This window comes from Tripterygium wilfordii, chromosome 4 (genome assembly GCF_013401445.1).
Source record: "Tripterygium wilfordii isolate XIE 37 chromosome 4, ASM1340144v1, whole genome shotgun sequence".
NCBI classification, from domain to species: Eukaryota; Viridiplantae; Streptophyta; class Magnoliopsida; order Celastrales; family Celastraceae; genus Tripterygium; species Tripterygium wilfordii.
The window spans coordinates 14,299,421-14,318,238 of NC_052235.1; the positions used below are offsets into that span (position 1 = coordinate 14,299,421).

Below are 18,818 nucleotides of genomic sequence, written 5' to 3' on the forward strand. Positions count from 1 at the left end.
GAAATGAACAAAACCAACAACTAATATTTAAGGTGGGAAATATTTTTCCACATTTGACAATAATTTCCTTTTCCTCTCTTCCTTTGTCTTATTAATTAACTAATAAATTAATAATGTAATCAAACTTAAATGACTCTGTAATCCTCTATCATCACTCGAACTAGTTTAAGCTCAGTGACCATTTGTCCATCCAGATAGTTTAATCCTTTTAAAGTTCAAAATCGCAGTGAAACGTTAGTGGAACGTACAAATTGAACGCTCCGAAAATAAATTCTTCTCCATCTCCATAATCATTTGAACCCTAACAGTCAAAATACATCTGTTTGTCATCGGGAAATCTACATTTTGGTGGCTCCATGTCCAAAGTTGTCTTCGACCCATTTGTGGCAGAGGTCATCTCCATCATTTCCTTAAACTTTGATGACTGGAGAAGAAGAACTTGGGCTGACATGGTGGATGCAGGACGCGATTGAGTTAAGGTGGGGTCACCCGAAGTGTTGGGGTAGGTTTCATGGCTTTCAAGAAAGGTTAGTCTGAATGGATCTTGATTAGGGTTAGGAGTTAAATGATCAACTTCCAGGTTAAGGTTAGGGTTAGGGCTTGGACGATGATTTGGAACACTAATGTTGGTGTTTGTGTTCTTTTGATTGGGTTTAAGCCACTTGATGTAGCGACTAAGGTCAAAATTGGTGACATCATTTAATCCACGGTACTCGATGGCCGCCATATCATATGCACTTATGCAGTGGTAGCTTCTTCTTGTGTTGTTGTGAAACAACAAATCAAGTAAAAAACAATTATTAATTAAAGTAATAAATAATTTTTATGGTCTATAAGGATATTAAAAAATTTTGGTAGCAAGCTATAAGTTGAAAATTTTGGGTTAACACTTATGTTGGACTGTTGGGGAGTAATGGTTGGGGTTTGGTGGACCATCCTATCAAAATTAATTGTGATTTGGTCCAACATTTATTATATGTAGTGTGAAGATTTGGGATATACCATAAAAGCTAAGGTGATTTGAAAAAAAGTTAATATGGTGGGAATCTCTTCAACACATCGTCTTTTGAATTCACGTTGGTGGAATAAACTTCTGGTTATGTATACTGTATCCTTTAGAAATTTTCGATACAAGATCAGGATAAGTCGCTGGCATTTTATCAGGGGTCACCCCAAAATGTTTGCGAGAGATTTCAAATTCATGGGTTTACATGAAATACAATAAATCAACTCGGCCAATCCGTTAGGTTTCCCTACTAACCTACTTAACTTCATTTGTCTGGCTTCATTTGTCAAACACATGGAAAGCATAAAAAGGGCATTTTGACATGAATGTAAGGCTGAATTGTCATAGTCACACAATACTAATGAATAGTCACACAATACTAATGAATATTGACAAGGAATGCACTATTTAAACCCCCTCCCTATAACTCTATACAAACCCTCCCTATCTCATCTCATCTCATCTCATCAATCAATCACATAAGAGAATCTCATAAAGCTTGCATCAAGACAAACGTGATAAGAGAATCCCAAGTCATCCATTTTTTTCTTCTTTTTGCGTAGGAATCCAGGATAACCTGTAACTATATTATATATTATTGTGAATATTATTAGTTAATCTTGTTCCTCATTTTCCACATTATTTCTTTCATTTTAATATTTTTTACATTAAAAAACAAATCCTCTTAAAACATCCTCTTTGGGATGGCACCAACCAGATTTGACATGTGAGAATGCATGTGCCTCATGTATAAAATATGGGTAGAAAAGACTCATTGAATAGAAAGATTGGTTACTATTCACGAGCATACCGTTACTATTCATTAGTATGTTGTTACTACTATTCATTAGCGTGCTGTTACTGTTGGCCTAAACCCTATGAGAATCTTGATAGTCTATCTCCTCTATCTCAACAGTCACTTTCACCTCTAGGTCAGATTTTTTACCACCTTTAATCTTTCACAGTTTCACCCACACCATATCCACCTATATAAGCTGCTTCAAATGCACTTCAAACCATGAAATAATGGACAACAACAGCTTATAGAGCCTCGCCAGCAGCCGGAAGAAGTGCATTTGAAAGAGCACCGCCAAGATCTATTATAGATATGAATTACTTGAGCGATCTTTTCGACTACCACTTGCCAAGTAGTTCAAGTGAACATGTAAATATTGGTGTATTTTAAGTAAATATTTTTTATTTAGTGTTTTTCTACACATACTCAGTGTAAATTATATTATTGGTAAGGTAATTTTATCTCAACCAGAATAAAGCAAGAAGACGAACAAGCGGACGAGATGGCAGATAATATCAAAGTTGATGATAGATGTGAAATTGAAAATGATATGGTATAATGTTTTAGTCAATCAAAATATGAGTTCTTTTGTTATGTTAAAGTTAGTTGGTTAAGGAAATTGAGGGAAATATTCAGACCTCCAACAACTTTCTCCATGAGTCGACTGTGAAGAACAACACTAGAGGGCGTCCGTCCACAAAGAAAAAGGAAGCCACCACCATTCGTAACAATCCAACTGTATCTGTTGTTGATGGAAGTGATTTTGTTTAGCCTCGGGAGCCTCACATACACAGTTCCTCATCCGGACGGCCCGAATCGAAGATTTTTTAGTATGATTTTTTCCAATCTTATGAACAATGAGACACAGTTGCTCCTCAATTTACAATACTCAATCTCTCTCTACACAAGAAAGCTCGATGCTGAGAAAGGAAAACTACTCTTTACGATCCTATATTGATCAGTTTCCAACTATATTGCATCCTTACATTAGGGACGTACAAGATGTAAAAGCTTATGGAAATTACGGCTTTCGATCGATAGCTGTGTGTCTTGGTTATGGGGAAGATGAATGACCCAATGTGCGGTATAACCTGATGGCAGAGTTGGACGTATTTTGGAAACAATATGTTGAAATACTTGGCAGTGAAAAGAGGGCATACAGTGTTAAACACTCACTAAACTTTTTTCGAGATGATGTTGCAGCACCATTTGAGCACTGGATGATAATGTCAGACATGAGTCTATTGATTGCTTCTGCATACAATGTGATATTGCATGTTATTCGTCATGCAAAGAGTTTGACATATCTACCACTATGTACATCTCCTCCACCACCCCATCAGCGCGTTGTCATCGCTATAGGGCACGTAAATGGTAATCACTACGTCAAAGTTGATTTGATAAGGGATTATCCAATGCCTCCCATCACACCTGAATGGGTTCACTGTAGACATACTTGCGCAGCTGCATGGGCTACTTCGTATGCGGAACGATTTGATGCATACATGCACTCATATGGATTCATCAAATCTTCTTCCGAAACTTTTATTCATGTGCTTTAATAGATTATTGTTTGCCTTGAAAAATTATCAAATTAATATCAAAAAAATAATTTATCTTTTATTTACATAAAAATTAAAAAGGAAAATAATAAATTAATAAAAACCAAAAATATTAATTAAAATCAAAGCATTTAAATTAAAAAAAATTGGGTGAAAAAAATACAATTAAGAATGTGATATTTTTCTTATATATATATATGTGAGACGGGGACATGACATGACATGTCATGATATTCTAGGATCTAGGGGTTCAAAATAGGGGGTTTAAATATCTAAACCCTATTGACAAATGTTGAAGTCAACAGAAAAGATTGGTGTGTATGCAGGGTGATACACATCAATAACTGTGAACCTACACGTGTCACGTGTGAAAATTAGTTTGACACTTTGACTAAAATTCCTTTTTTAAAATATCATAAAAAAATATCGAATCGAATATTGAACACATTGAACTAGAATTCTAACAATTATGAAATTAGAAGTCTATTTGGGTGGCATGATTTATGGGTCAATAGGTTATTGTGGACATTGCAATGTATAGACTATAGAGCCAATTAAATCTTTCACCTGCTTACAAAACGTTAAATCATTGGGCCCAAAGTTAAGGCCCAATACCAGTAAATGGATAAATTAATTGATAGGGCCCATAGCCCACAAACTACTTGATTAAGCTCAAACATCCATAGTAATTGATGAGATCGTTTAGCTTATCTAGAACTAATAGAAGTTGCATTTTTAAGTCAACATTTGCATTATTTTAAATTAGAACAAAAAAAAAAGTAAACTTGATAGAATTAATTTCATTAACGGGTATTGTCTTGCTTAAGGATTCATCATGAGCATTCTTTTTTTTTTTCTTTTAATTTTTAGATATTTGGATTCAATTATACTTAAATGAAGAACAAATCCCCATTAAAAAAAATTAAAATTGGAGGAATTGACAAGCCAAACAGCTCAACAACATCAACACTTAAATCTTACAAAAACTTCATTGATGGATTAATCAAGAAATTCCCTAATTTGGTCAACTATACACACACACACACACACATATATATATATTATATACACAATTCATTCAACTAAATTAGGTGAACGCTTCTATACACATGTGAAAAAATCGAAACATACCATGATTAAATTAGTCGTTATTGAAGCTATGTAGTTGTGTTCCCTTATGAGGTGTAAACCAGCTTAATTAGGCTGCTAAACAACCCAATTCGGGTCGGGTCGGACCGGCCCCATATAATGCATATATGTTTTCACTATGCTTAAACTACAAGATTAATTGTATTCAAATACAATACACTTTTAAAGGGAAATTAATTACTAAGTTGTATACACCTAGGTTATATATTATTTGCTTTGATGCATCAAGAGTGTTTTTAGAATCACTTAAGTGATATTGATAACCTAGTGATAAATCTCTCTGGGGTCAAACTGTATGAACTTGGAATATATTGAGTTTGATTTCCACTATAATCGAGCAATACTCTTGTGGTCACGCTTTGACGATTCAAGTTTAGGCTCATATCGAATGTCAAAATGACAAATTTATATGGTATTGTTCTTGATTATCCAAAAAGAAGTGTTTTTGAGAACATGATTATTCTTTATTTGTTGAGTTAACTTGTTATAGTATCCAACATTTTACGTTACAAGTTATGGCGTCCAACCAATATTTTCTATTACTCCATGTGTCTACCTTACTTGCATTTCCGAGCATTGGGTGGTTAATTTAACACAATAATAATGTTATCAGATTCTTTTGCTTTAAAGTAGCAATACGTGATACCCTAATTGAAGGGTTTGGTTTACATTTGATGGAGCTTTAAAGGCATTGGCATGATTTCAATTTTCAAATGCTACACATGAAAATATCGTATTATATATATATATGTACACATATTGATTTGCACCTGAAAAAGGTGTGGTTTTAATCCAAATTAATCAAATATAGCTAAGATTGGGCATACCATTCAAAACGATCATTCAAACCGTCCATTTCTAAAATCTAGACACGAATGAGTATAACTATAAATTCTCCTTGCGTTGTGTATAGGAGAATTCCTATGAGTATAATAATGAACATTATTTAATCATATTAATGATCTACTTGGTATGTTTGTTTTTCATATATTTTTTGAAAAATATAAAACAAATCCAAAAATATGTTTAATTCCCCAATTTAGGAAACAAAGGAAAAAAAAATTTGAATCATTTAGAGCAATATTATTAAAACCGAACCGTGTGGGTCAATCGGACTGCAAACCCAGTGACCCAGCCACCAAGCTGGCACGGTCCTGTCATAAATACCGTTTAAAAGCACAAGACTCGCAAATAATCAATCAAACCAGACGGCATTTCCATGAACCACAAACTCGGCCGATTCTTTATGAACCACACATTGACCTGTATAAAAACTTGTGGATTTGACCACTAATTAAGAGGCACGCACGAGTTTGCGGGGGCCTATCAACTTTAGGTGTTCAGCCCAATAAGCAAAAACAATTTTGACAAAATGATATTTTTCTCAACAAAATTTCCTCCGTTTGGTGCACATTTTTTGTGCACAATATATTGTGAACTAATCATATATTGTTTTAGTCAACCAAACAACCATTTTTAGACACAAATTTCGAGACAATTCCTGAGCAATATATTGTCAAATCTCGAATGGTTCATTTTGAACCTTTTTTAGAACAATTTGACAATAATATGACTGAAATAACCTCAATATTTCATTGTCCGGACAACTTTGCCCATCTCTCTCACCTCTCTCATCTAGATTCACATCTCTTATCTAGATTCACCGGTGCATCCATCACAGCCGATCAACCTCCACTATCTAACCTTCCTCCTGGCAGTGATTCTGATCTTTGTCGCCGTTCTCTTGCCGGAGAAAGTACTAAAATCCTTGGCTTCTTCTCTGTTTTGATAAAGGCAGCTTGGGAATCTAGATAGAGAAGTGGAAAGATTGAGAAATAGAGAGGGAAGTAGATAGAGAAGATCATAGAGAAATAGAGAGGGAAGATAGGAAGTTTAGGTAGAAGTATTTCTACGATAGCAAAGTAGTAGAAAGTGGCAGTGTCGGAAGATGGAGGAGAAGTGGATTTTTGGTTTTTTTTTTAAAATTTTTATTTGAGAGGATATTGTGGGGTTTATTGGTTTTGAGGTATATGGATTTTTGGGTTTAGATTTTTTATTATTATTTTACTATTTAATTTAATTTGTTAACACTTAATCCATAATACCCTTAATTTACACAACAATTTTAACATTATTTATACCATCAGTAAAAGTAACACCAAACACCTATCAATATTTTAAGAACCATATCTACTACCATTTATTATCACCATTTATTATTTATAATATATTATACAATATATATTACTATTAAAATTGTACACCAAACATATCTTTAATTTTTCAAAAATATTTCCATGATTAATTAAATATAATATCTGAAAAAGAATGTTATTTACCGTAATAAGTGATTCACGTTATCGTTAATTTTCAAGTGGTTCACTTCACGCGCACTTTCTGGCTTCACTGACACACGAAAGAGTATCGGAGATGTATAAAAAGGCAGTACCTGTACTCGAACAAAGGTAAGAAAGAGGGGAAGAGACAGAGCTCGGACCAGATATCCCCTTGACAAGGCGGATTCCTCGCCGGAACTTCGATTCCCGACGAATATTTCGGCGAGGTCACGGCAATATGAAAGGTCATCAACAGTACTGTAACCATAATAAATCAGAGGAGAAGGTGAAGAAGCAGAAGAGGCGATTGATGAAGTACGGAGACTTGCCGGAGTACTTGAAGGATAACGAATACATATTGGATTATTACAGATGCGAGTGGCCATTGAAGGATGCCTTCCTCAGCATCTTCTCTTGGCACAACGAAACCCTCAATGTCTGGACGTATGTGTCAAACTGTACACAAATCGATACATACATATATACTAATTCGTATTTGGATTTATATTGACGTGATTTTGTCGATTTTGCAGGCATTTGGTCGGATTCTCGATATTCGCGGCGTTAACGGTGATGAGCTTGACGGAGGACGGCGGCGGGTTGATCAGCAATTTCTCCAGGTGATTATTATTTCCATTTCTATTTGTGGTTATCTTGGTAATTTCGTTTTGAATATTCATGACGTGTTCGTCGTGGGCGCCAGAAAGCAGGTTTCGTCGCTGATGATGACGACGACGACGATGAAGAATGACACGAACGTCTCTGATCATCATGATGTGTTTCCGGTTAGTTCTTTCCTTTCCTTTCCTGTAATTCCGGCCAATACTGCGATTCTAGGAAAAGAAGAAATGATTTGTTTGTTGGAAAGAATGAAAAAGATGGTTTGGGAAAGGACATTTTCAGAATAGGTAGGTAAACACACCATGTGAACGTGATATTCGGTTCTTTCATGATATTCAGAGATTATATACTTTATTAGTTTCAGGATTTCACTACTTCACGTGAGTGGATACACTTCTATATAATTCTTTAATGCAGAGAGAACTACTTTCTGATTATATATATGTACTTTTAAGATAATCAAATTCTATATTTTTAGTGTAGTAAAAAGTATTTTGATGAGTTGATCCGGCGGATCCCAGACCGTCTTTAGCTAGTTAGATTATCTTTTTTTCAGTAAGCACAGCACCATCCATGTGGGTATTTCAGTATTTTCGGACTGCATTAAACTCTGTTTATTAGATGGCATTGAGTTTAGGAAAAATTTGGATCCTAAAAAAGGGTATAGGAAAATTGTAGGAACTGTTAGTGATTAAAAGCATCAGATTCTGTAGTAGACACAAATTGGTAAAGTTATCGTGGAAGTTTATAAATAATACCAAATAAACTTGGTCTACTTTCCTAGGCATTACACAAGCATCTTAGAGGTTGCAGCCACTAGTGTTCCAATTTTAGCATTTGAACTTGATATATGATTCTCTGCAGGATTCACATTTGAGATTACAGCTAGCAGTGTTGCATGTTCATGAAGATGGTTCTGATGGTGGTATAGCAAGATGGCCATGGTTTGTTTTCTTAGGTGGGGCGATGGGGTGCTTGATTTGCAGCTCCCTCTCTCACCTCTTCGCTTGCCATTCTAAGCGTTTCAACCTCTTCTTCTGGCGGCTTGATTATGCAGGAATCTCACTTATGATAGTTTCTTCATTCTTTGCCCCAATTTACTATGCCTTCTCCTGCCACCCCAACACGCGACTCTTTTATCTCACGTCCATATCTGTGCTCGGAGTCCTTGCTATCATTGCCCTCCTTGTGCCAGCTCTTTCTGCTCCCAGTTTCCGAGGGTTCCGGGCCTCCTTGTTCCTCTCCATGGGATTCTCAGGGGTTATCCCAGCATCACATGCTGTTGCCCTTCATTGGGGGCATCTGCACATATTTGTATCCCTCGGTTATGAACTCGCAATGGCCATTTTTTATGCCGTGGGAGCCGTGTTTTATGTTAGTAGAATACCTGAACGATGGAAGCCTGGTGCATTCGATATTGCAGGACACAGCCATCAAATTTTCCATGTCTTTGTTGTTTTAGGGGCTCTTGCCCATAGTGCTGCCACTCTTGTTATTCTGGATTTTCGACAGGGATCACCAGCATGTGTATGTTAGTTATACTCTGGGGGAGGGTATGTTCCTCCCAGCTTGCTTTGTACCACTAGAAATAATTATATGCAGTTTTATTGAAGTGGAGATATCCTGTTACTATACTTTGAAATCTCAGAAATACTTGATTTCTCTTCAGACCATCTAAGAACCCACCAATTAACCTAGCATGGACTAGTTGTATACAAGTATGGAGCAATGAGTGCTAGTTTCCATTCCAGAATTCCTCAATGGTGAGGGTACCGATGAATCACTCAACAAATCCTTTCTGGTGGTATATTTCATCAGTGGTAGAGTTGCGTGGGTGTAACCTAGAGGTCACGTGTTTATTTCCCTCTCAATAGTTGCCTTTCAAAGGCCGGATTGCGAGTTCCCGGGAACAGCCTCTCCACATATTTGTGGGGTAAAGTATGCGTACATCTTGTATGTTCCCGGACTGTTGCCGGAGCCTTGTGCACGATTGTTAAGAAATACAGCATATGAACAAATTCTTCTGTCTCAATGCAGCAAAAGCAAACTGTATCAATAACTATTCAGATGCCTAATTTACTGTCAGTAATGTCTCATTTCTTGTAATGAACTGTCCCAGTCATCTCCTCCTCCAGGGACTCAAAGTTCATTACCATTTCTCTTGTTTCCTAAGAGCGAGGAGGAGAAAGTTCATTACCATTTCTCTTGCAGGTCTCAAAGAAAAACTTCTGGTATTATTCACTCCATTGACATTCATTCTCGGAAGCACACTTGTCTGGTAAGATTTATGTATGGATAACCTGCTTTCGACTATAGTGAGCTAAGATGAACTATTTGAAAGGTACTTAGTTGAGATATTGAAAACATATAACATGATTCTCTATTTGATAGCATCTCATTTACCAGGAATCTCAATGTTGCTTCGTCAGTGCAACTTCCCAAATATGTGGGATATTTGTTATTTGCTTCAAGTTTACATCTCTTCATAATTTTCTTGTGTTTGTAGGCTGGAGGCTCCTCAGGTATAGTCTTTTTGTGTGGGATCTACGGTGGCAAAAGGAGCCAATTGTTCCGTGTGGTGCGGGTGAGGCTGCTAGCCTGCTACTCATTCTCTGTCTGAAAGTGAGGTGTGGGAGGTTCACTTTGACTCAAACATTAGCAGCTTCACATCCCAACAAATCTTACCAGCTATGATCTGCTCAGAAGATGGTATTCTTGCTGTTGTTGAACAAGGTATACCACTCTTCATGCAACTTATTTTAAAATTGCTGCTGTTATTCTTTATTTGGACAGGGCATTATTGATACCTTAGTATTATTTCATTTCTGCATTGATGGGTTCTTTTTGCTGAAACAACAGATTATGATTATGAAACCTGATTCTTACATAATTCCTAATTTGTGCCTAACTGCATAGGTGAGGAACCTATCGAGCTCTTAGCTGAACCTTGTGCCAATCAATAGCTTTGACATTGACTGGCACAATCCTTCGGTAATAGATCACCAAATTGAATGAGTTTGAAATCTGAGAATATTGATTTGTGTTTCTGATGGTGTGGTACATTAATTATGCAGGATATCATTTGTAGTTTGGAGTGGGAATCTATAGAAATCTTGACAAGGTCATAAAAGTCTTATGGACATGAAGGATTCAAAGTTCAAAAATAGTGAGTTCAGTTTAATTTTCAGTGTTTCTTTGTGGCTTTGTCACATGACAAGGTCATTTGCTTCATTGTTGTTTGTGATATTTCTAGTTCAATGCAACTACCTAATTTTGTTATTGCTATGTGATAATGAGTCCTACGGCATATGCCAAGATAAATTTGTAATAACATAGACCAGTGAGTTAGCTCTTGTCCTTGAGCCGAGGATAATTTTGAATCATGTGGGAACTGGGAAGGGTAGGAATATTGTATGAGAAATACAGTAATTGCTTTCCCATGAAGGAAGTACCCATGGGGCAGCACTTAATAAAGTTTCTTCATAAATAGACCAAGTTCCTGAAAAAATGTTTGGGAACTCTTTCCTTCCAGCAGTTCTGCTTTACATAATCAAGGGGATGAAATTCATCACCTCACCTTGCGGGAATCAGATCATCTCCATATATTAAGCAACTTAGCTGAAAAAGAACATCATTTACAGTGAAGTGACACACCAAAGAAGATGAATATCCATGTGTAAGCTGTCATTGATTGATCCCTGTTGCAAGCTGCAATAAATTGGTTGCTTGTATTTCGGAAAGGAAGAAAAGGCAAGGCATTGAGGCTTAGGTCGTTTGCAAGGAAACAAGGTGGATATCTTGATAATAGAGTTTAAAGCATTGTTGAAGCATACATCACATTCTGCTTGAAAAAATATACATAACATTTGCAGAGTATTCAATGTTTTTATGTAGAGATGTTAAAGTCTTAACTTCGAATCTTGGAGCATTTGAGTTGTTTGTGCTTGTAATTCAGGTAGTAATATTCACTTTATGAATATTGATGTTATTATGCCGATTTGAAAGTATGATATCCATTGAACAAGTATAGCAAGGAAGGTTGGTTGTAATCGGAAAGGGTATAGAGGGAAACTGTTTGTAAACCTTGTGACTGAACTGGGTTCTGAGTAACAATCTAATCTCTGAGCTCGCTGCTTGGAAGTTTTAGTCCATAAACATGACCTATACCTATCTTATGCAGCTTATTGACTTATTCCTATGACTATTTGTTGGCTAATTTCAAAGGAGGGGAACAACATAACCTTTGAAGACAAAGAAAAAAAAAATCTTGTTTTGATTCTTCGTGGATAGTTGACTTAGCACTGTAAAACTTTTGAGTAACGTTTCTGATAGGATTTTTTTGATAGCTTTATCTTAACTATCTTGTAATCTGTTTGGTTTGCACCCCTTGGTGCTCCTTTCTCATAATATCCTTTTTTGCATTCAGATTGATTGGCTTATGGCCTTATAGGTATGACTGATCTCTACAGTTGTCCTTGATGAACCGGGCTTCAAGAACTGGTATGGGTGTTGGCACCTTTCCTGCAAGAAGCTGGATCAAGGTGATGAATATACCTTTGGTTTCTTCCAAGTAATAGGGTGGGACCAAATAGAATGCTAGTGTTGTGGTTTTTACTCAGCTGATGTGTTATATAGGGTGATTATGATAACATGATTGGTGCCATCCCATGTTTGAAAGTAAACAGAAACGCGAAGTAGAGATGATGTATAACTTCAAGGGAGGACCCCATCGATTCGTCTTTTGATATATATTGAGGTGGGCTTACTATTTAGATGTTTTCAGCGGTTATCCGCTCCGCACTTGGCTACCCATATTTTTTTTCTTCACTTCATTACATTCAATCCAAGTGACCTTGATTGTTGTTTTCTACTGTTCAGTTCATTGCAGTTGATTTTTTTACTACACTGATGACTGTAGTTTCTATTTCTACTGTCTAACTTTCAAGGGAAGACTCCATCGGTTCGTCTTTTGATATATATGTGTGTCTATATATATATATATAACACTTCATTACATTCAACCAAGTGACCTTGATTGTTGTATTCCACTGATCCAGTTCCTTGCAGTTGTTTTTTTACTTCACTGGTGAGTGAGAGTTTCTATTTGTCCTGGAACTTTAATATCTGTTTGCACTCCTACTGATTGTGAGCTGATTGATTAACTCTGGTGGATCATGAGTCATGACTATTTTTGAATTTTTTTTTATTGCAATTTTTTGTTGAATAATAAACAACTTGTGATGCCAATGCTTCTAGAAAAACTGATATGAATAGTATGTTATGAGCACATAGTACGTGTTAAACGTGGAATGCGATAATAATAATATTACATTTTCCCACTTAGTCGCTGTCAATGGGTCGGTGTAGTAGTCAGTGCACTTCCCTACGATAAGAGCACGTGTTCTGCACATGTCTATTTTATGATTCATATTTTAATACCAGAAATACAATTGGGGCATATGTTAATGAGTCCTTCATGCTCAAATTTCAACCCATTTAAACTTTTTTATTTTTAATTTTTTATTTTAATGCCGGAGGAGTGTGGACTAATTCAAAGATCAATAATGTAATTGGGACATTTAAGTATAGTTTGGTTTGCGGATTTAAAAATAGAAATGGAAGGAAGATGTTAGGAAAGTGACATCCTCATCGCATTGTTTCGTGCCATCATAGATTTATTTGTCCATGTTTAGTTAGAGTTAAAATTACAATGAAATAATGTTTAGATTACTGAAAATATGGTTTAAAATAATATAACAAACAATTATAAGATCATGACATTTAAATTAAAAAATCACACTTTAATTTGATTATTCAAATTAAAAATTGTAAAAGATTAAAAATTAAAAAAGATATTATTGAAATTGTCTTTTTAAAAAGGGTATTATAGGTATTTAATTTAAAATATTGAGGATTCTCAATCCTAAGGAGAGAGGAAAAGACTCATTGGGAAGAAATCCAATTTTGCTCAGAATTCTAGATCTCAAGGATTTTGTCAACAAATATAAGAATCATTGGTAAAAGAAAAACTCTAATTCCTACAAAATTGGATTTCGTGAACTAAACGACACCTCAAATGTTTACGTATCGCAATGGATTTGAGCTCTACAATTCCACTTAAATTTTAAAATTTAGAATTGAGTCCTCATATAATGCCAAGTTAATTACTTTTTTTTAATAATTCAAAAAATAAATGTCTGATCGCTCATGTGATGCCCAATCATTTTTTAAATAAAACCAAAAAAGGCATATGTGAGGATAGAGGATGGCTGATGTTTTTTGGATTAAAGTAACAATTAGGTGATGTGATATTTAGTTTGATGTAAATATTGGATTACACCGGACAATACCAGACTACATCAAATTATATCGTTCTATATCAGAATACACCAAACTATTTCGACATTTAAAATGTAGAACATACTATTTCGGGAAAAAAAATACGGATTAAGACTTAGGAGTAGGGACGATGCAAGACAAAATGGACAAAAATGGAATAGTAGTGTCATCAGAACATTTGCAATGACAACAATTTGTTAGGGCATGGAGTACTTATGATGGCTTAATTAGCTCAAAGTACATCACAATGGAGCACTTTTATTGGCCCAAATTTACTTGGACCAACATGGGGGAATGACAAATCCCATGCCCCCATGTTGGCTATACATGTGGGTCCTTCCACTAATACACTCACATTTTTACACACAAATCAATATCGGATCTCATCTTTATTATACAAAAATCAAATCAACAAATTTATATCACTGTACCAATACATTTGATGAACCTTATTTGCCCCTCAATTTTTGCTAAGTATACCTCAAAAATCATAAAAAAACCCTCATCTATACACACCCCCTCCTCACCCTACCGTTTCCCTCCATCATCTCTCTTTCTCCTTAGTTTCCCCCCTCTTACTATGTGGGTGGGTTCTAATGGATCAGACTTGCAAATGGAGACCCAATTGATACTTTTACGCTATGTTTGGTTAGTCGTGGGAACGGGAACGGGAACGAGAATGGGAACAGGAATGAGAATGGGAATGGGAATGGGAATTTCAAGAATTCCGATGTTTGGTTGGTGAAGGAATTGTGGCAATAATACTATGTTCCATTGTTTGGTACGTAGGAATTCATTGAGGAATAGGAATGGGAATAATGGACAAAATACCATATTATCCCTTATGTTTATGTTTGTATCTCTACCAAGTCTGTTTTACAAAATAATGAAAGATTTATTTTTGTCTCTGATTTTATGTCATCTATAATATAGCAAACCAAATGAGCTATACTATTTAAACAAATATCACAATATCAAAGTAAATTAAACTGACACTATTTAAATCCATAAACTAAGATTGTTTAAGCTAAGTCATTGATATTTCATAAACAAACAACAATATATTAACGTGCAGACACCAAAAAAGTTCATAAACTGAGTCACTTGGCCATAGCCAAGAACACATTCATTTCTAAAAATAGATAATCCTTCACAAAATAACATGTTTCTAGTGATAATGTTAAAGAACACACTGCTCTCATAAAATCACAACAAAAAGCAGTTTATCACCATAATAATCTCATAACATCACCACACAAAAGCATTTTATCACAGCATCTCAATGCAACTCTTAACAAATGCTCCTCTTTCTTCAATAGGCAGACTAAAGAACATTGACACCAGTGTCTTATCCCCTCCCATCTTAATTCCAGCTGTGAAACGTTCATGGCTGGATAGCCCCTCCAAAGTACGTAGTTCATCAAAGAACTTATCTCTTCTATCCTCTGATCTCTTCTCAGTGCCAATTGCCTCACTAAGCTCATGAGTGGCCTTCACTATCTGCTTTCCCAATGCATCAGCAACCTCTCTTATCGCGTCAATAACATTTGTATTGTTATTGGGTTTCCTTTTCTTGTTCCTAGTTGAGTTTCCATCACTTTGCATGCCAAAATCACTTGGAAAAGCATTTGTATCTCCTTGAGTCGCTGACATTCCCCCTGGTGAATGAGAGGCACCAGCCCTAGCAGCGGACATTGAGACATCCATTCCTTGCATCTCATTAAACCAAGACACATCAGGTACATACCCAGTATCATCATCATAGTGTAATGCCTCTTCAGCTCTTATGTCTTCAACCACATCTGAAGGATCTTGGGCATTTCTTCCATTGGCCCTATCTTTACCATAAATGGTGCATAGTGCTTCAAAATGGGGGATCTCCTTATTTCTGAAGTTAGCTGCCCTTTTGTGACCCTGCATATAAATGTCATATAAAAATTGTTAGAACACAGTTTTAAAGTAAATTTGTAAATTCATATAGTGGCATACTAACCTTTATATACTCCTCCCAAACAGGAGCTTCAGCAACAATACACCTATTTATGGGATCCCAACCAAATCCACTAGTGTTGGGGCCATACACCATGTCATAAACTATTGAGAAGTCTTTCTTCAATGTTTTTAGCCTTGACTCAATGTGAGGCTTGGCCTTGATATCTGTTTCAGGTATCTTATCTTTTATGGCTTTCTCCAAAGCACCCAAGTATCCAGTCTTAAACCCATTATCAGCATTGTAAGTTCCAACATTGTAAATATCCAGCAAAGCATTGACAAGGATAGTATCCTCATCTTCAGTCCACATATGTTGTACTTTTGCTTTTTTAGACATAGCTTCAGATGCAGCCATTAAGGAAAATTCATTAATAACTAACATAAAATGAACATAAGCATAGTAATTAACAGAACCATATGAACAAGCTAACATTCAATACATTTAAACCAATATTTATACTTAAACAGTAAACATATAATCTTCAACTCCCTTGCCTTGAGGTCATCCATTCATTAAACATTTGAGTAGCCATTGAATTTCTCCAATTGGTCCACTGGTCACTTGGTTCAATTGAAGAAATTGGTTGGCTAGAATGGTTTATTGTTGATGAGATTTGATCTAGCAATGGTTCCATTGGATCATCAATCATTTGTCTCCTAATTAGATTATGTAGGAGACAACATGTGATGATTATCCTATTTTGTATCTTAGTGGGATAGAAAGAGGGACTACGAAGAATTGCCCAACGCAATTTCAGCAACCCAAAACACCTCTCAATTACATTCCTTGCGGATGCATGCTTCATGTTAAAAAGCTCTTGAGGTGTGACTGGTTGATGGCCATGTCTCCAATCATTGAGATGATATCTTTGCCCCCTAAATGGAGCTAAAAAGCCCTCACAGTTGGTATATCCAGCATCAACAAGGTAGTAAGAACCTAGGTATAAATGTTTACTGTTGTAAGATCTATAGAGTTTCTGATTTATTTAAGTAATTTGCAAAATATATTAATGCATTCTCACCGTGTGGTACTTTTAAACCATTGGGTCTGCTCACAGCATCACGAAGCACCCTACCATCGGCTGCAGAACCCTCCCAACCAGGGAGAACATAGATAAAATTCATATCGGGTCCACACACACCAAGGACATTAGTCGCAATTTCACCTTTACGATTGCGGTATCTAGCTTTATCCTCTACCGGTACCCTTACCTTGATATATGTTTCATCTAAAGCACCCAAACAATTCTACAAAGCAAAAAACAAATCAAAAAAATTGCTAGGGATAAATTACTTGAGTAGGATTAAATGTGCTTATCATTTTAAATTACCTGAAACCATTTCCATTTTGAATCTGTTGAGTTTGGTAGCACAGGTACAGGCTTTTTTAATAGCTCTCCATGTAGACAAATGACAGCATCCAAAACCCTCTTAAAATACCTACTAATCGTCTCACTAGACCTCTTAAATCTAAATTGAATAACCCTATTCTTCACATGTTGAGACAGGATGTGCAAAAAAATTGCAACTTGTTCATCTACCAACATGTTTTTTGTTGGTTTTAGACCTCCTAAATTCTCTAACATAGAACACAAATTTCCAAAAGTCTCCCTATTCATTCTTAGTTGTGCAATGCATGTATTGTCACTTTCGTAAACTAGATTTTTAAGGTGTTCCCTTTGAAATGCAAAATCCAATACATAAGACCTATCTCTTGGTCTTCTGATATGGAGTGATGTTGCAATACAAAAAAGATAGAAAATTAGGTCAATCGAAGAAAGAATTTGGTTCCAAAGGGACAATGCAACAACCAAGTTGTTCTTTCGCATCATACGAGCCATCACTGCATTATAATACATATAAGTATATATAATAAAGCCTAAACACTACTATAAAAACAATAAACAGAAAAGCTAATGTTCAAAACAATTTTGATATTTGGTATATATGTACTTGTTATACTAAACAGTCTAAAATAAACAAAACAAGCAGGCAAGAGAAACACAAAGACATATATACGAATAATGTTCAATCCTTCCATCATCCCTTCATTGACTACTCAACATAATCAAATCAAGTAAAGATCATGGCTTAGAATGAATTCCACAGAAAACAATAAAAAATTATCAACATTAAACAGAATAGGTTAAGAAGGAAAATGGAGAGACAGAGGATATGGAGAAACAAATCAGATAACTATTCTAGGTAACCTATCTTCGTCAACTCCTACAATTACTCCACACAATCAACTCGTATCAATCTCTTATACCAGCTCATATTCACACTAATAGCTCACGCCCACAAAAATTAAATAGAAGAACATAAAGGCATATATACGATTGTCACAGAAAAATCATATTTGAGAAACACAATCATACCTTAAGGGCGATATATGCACACGGATGGATTTCTAGATGGGTTTGTCGATCTACACAGATGGAAGGATTACAATATTAGGACTCACAAATCGATATATGATTACAAGTATAATTGCATGTGAAACCTTTTAACAATAGAGAAGAAGATCGAAAAGATAAAGAATCGATGAAGATCGAAGACATGGTTGTACCTGTGAGCAAGGATGAAGAGCGACTGTCTCTGTTCAAGGGTGAAGAGCGACTGTCTCTGTTCTCAAAGGAAACGATAGATACATTCCTAGGTTAAATGAATGGACGGTTGTGATTTCTTTGATCTAAGGGTTATAAATTGTTCAAAGGGCCAAAATTGTCATTTTATTTAAAAACTGAATTCCCATTCAGGCCGGAATTGTTGGTTCCTTAGGTAGAGGTGGGAACCTCAAGTTCCTACTAGGAACGGAATATGGCATTCCATTCCAATATCTATTGTGTAACCAAACACATGAATTTGATTGGAATGGGAATTGAGCATTCCCGTTCCGGCCGGAACTGCCCAACCAAACATAGTGTTACAAGTCCCAGAATTGGAATCCTACCTACTTGTCTTGCCATTGATAGAAGAAAGTTCTAGGGAAGAATTGAGAATTAGGATTTAAGGGG

General features: G+C 35.8%; 3 protein-coding genes across 7 annotated transcripts; 1 reads left to right on the forward strand and 2 right to left on the reverse strand.

The window, feature by feature from the left end:
- Positions 1-301: 301 nt before the first annotated feature.
- LOC119997006 lies at positions 302-7,077 on the reverse strand (the record flags this gene model as incomplete). The annotated part of the gene is made up of 5 exons (XM_038843779.1): positions 302-758; positions 5,363-5,434; positions 6,097-6,167; positions 6,218-6,320; positions 6,902-7,077. Coding segments are annotated over 5 exons (879 nt in total), but the record flags the coding sequence as incomplete, so codon positions are not given.
- On the forward strand, positions 6,926-12,340 carry LOC119997510 (heptahelical transmembrane protein 2-like). Of its 4 annotated transcripts, XM_038844595.1 has the most exons (9): positions 6,926-7,293; positions 7,383-7,469; positions 7,553-7,634; positions 8,335-9,748; positions 9,977-10,203; positions 10,387-10,461; positions 10,545-10,636; positions 11,897-12,011; positions 12,106-12,340. In XM_038844595.1, the coding sequence occupies exons 1-4, from the start codon at positions 7,088-7,090 to the stop codon at positions 9,004-9,006; spliced, it is 1,047 nt and encodes a 348-aa protein (XP_038700523.1). In that variant the 5' UTR covers positions 6,926-7,087; the 3' UTR covers positions 9,007-9,748; positions 9,977-10,203; positions 10,387-10,461; positions 10,545-10,636; positions 11,897-12,011; positions 12,106-12,340. The 4 variants fall into 4 exon arrangements, with proteins under 4 accessions (XP_038700523.1, XP_038700520.1, XP_038700521.1 ...); XM_038844592.1 differs by having other exon boundaries at positions 11,897-12,236; XM_038844593.1 differs by having other exon boundaries at positions 11,940-12,236.
- Positions 12,341-14,895: 2,555 nt separating this feature from the next.
- On the reverse strand, positions 14,896-18,480 carry LOC119995809 (uncharacterized protein At2g29880-like). 2 transcript variants are annotated; one of them, XM_038842257.1, is made up of 6 exons: positions 18,371-18,472; positions 18,180-18,229; positions 17,133-17,644; positions 16,824-17,049; positions 15,803-16,140; positions 14,896-15,723 (listed from the first exon to the last, which is right to left on the reverse strand). In XM_038842257.1, the coding sequence occupies exons 3-6, from the start codon at positions 17,640-17,642 to the stop codon at positions 15,079-15,081; spliced, it is 1,719 nt and encodes a 572-aa protein (XP_038698185.1). In that variant the 5' UTR covers positions 17,643-17,644; positions 18,180-18,229; positions 18,371-18,472; the 3' UTR covers positions 14,896-15,078. The 2 variants fall into 2 exon arrangements, with proteins under 2 accessions (XP_038698185.1, XP_038698184.1); XM_038842256.1 differs by having other exon boundaries at positions 17,133-18,229; positions 18,371-18,480.
- Positions 18,481-18,818: the final 338 nt, after the last annotated feature.

What these genes read in the sequence shown, in the direction of transcription:
- LOC119997510 (XM_038844595.1), top strand. Translation starts at nt 7,088, where the DNA reads ATGAAAGGTCATCAACAGTACTGTAACCATAATAAATCAGAGGAGAAG. An exon ending in TTGATCAGCAATTTCTCCAG is followed by an intron (nt 7,470 to 7,552) that starts GTGATTATTATT and finishes CGTGGGCGCCAG; the next exon opens with AAAGCAGGTTTCGTCGCTGA. An exon ending in ATCATCATGATGTGTTTCCG is followed by an intron (nt 7,635 to 8,334) that starts GTTAGTTCTTTC and finishes GATTCTCTGCAG; the next exon opens with GATTCACATTTGAGATTACA.
- LOC119995809 (XM_038842256.1), bottom strand. Translation starts at nt 17,660, where the DNA reads ATGTATTATAATGCAGTGATGGCTCGTATGATGCGAAAGAACAACTTG. An exon ending in CAAAATGGAAATGGTTTCAG is followed by an intron (nt 17,050 to 17,132) that starts GTAATTTAAAAT and finishes TTTGCTTTGTAG; the next exon opens with AATTGTTTGGGTGCTTTAGA. An exon ending in TGGTTTAAAAGTACCACACG is followed by an intron (nt 16,141 to 16,823) that starts GTGAGAATGCAT and finishes CTGCATCTGAAG; the next exon opens with CTATGTCTAAAAAAGCAAAA.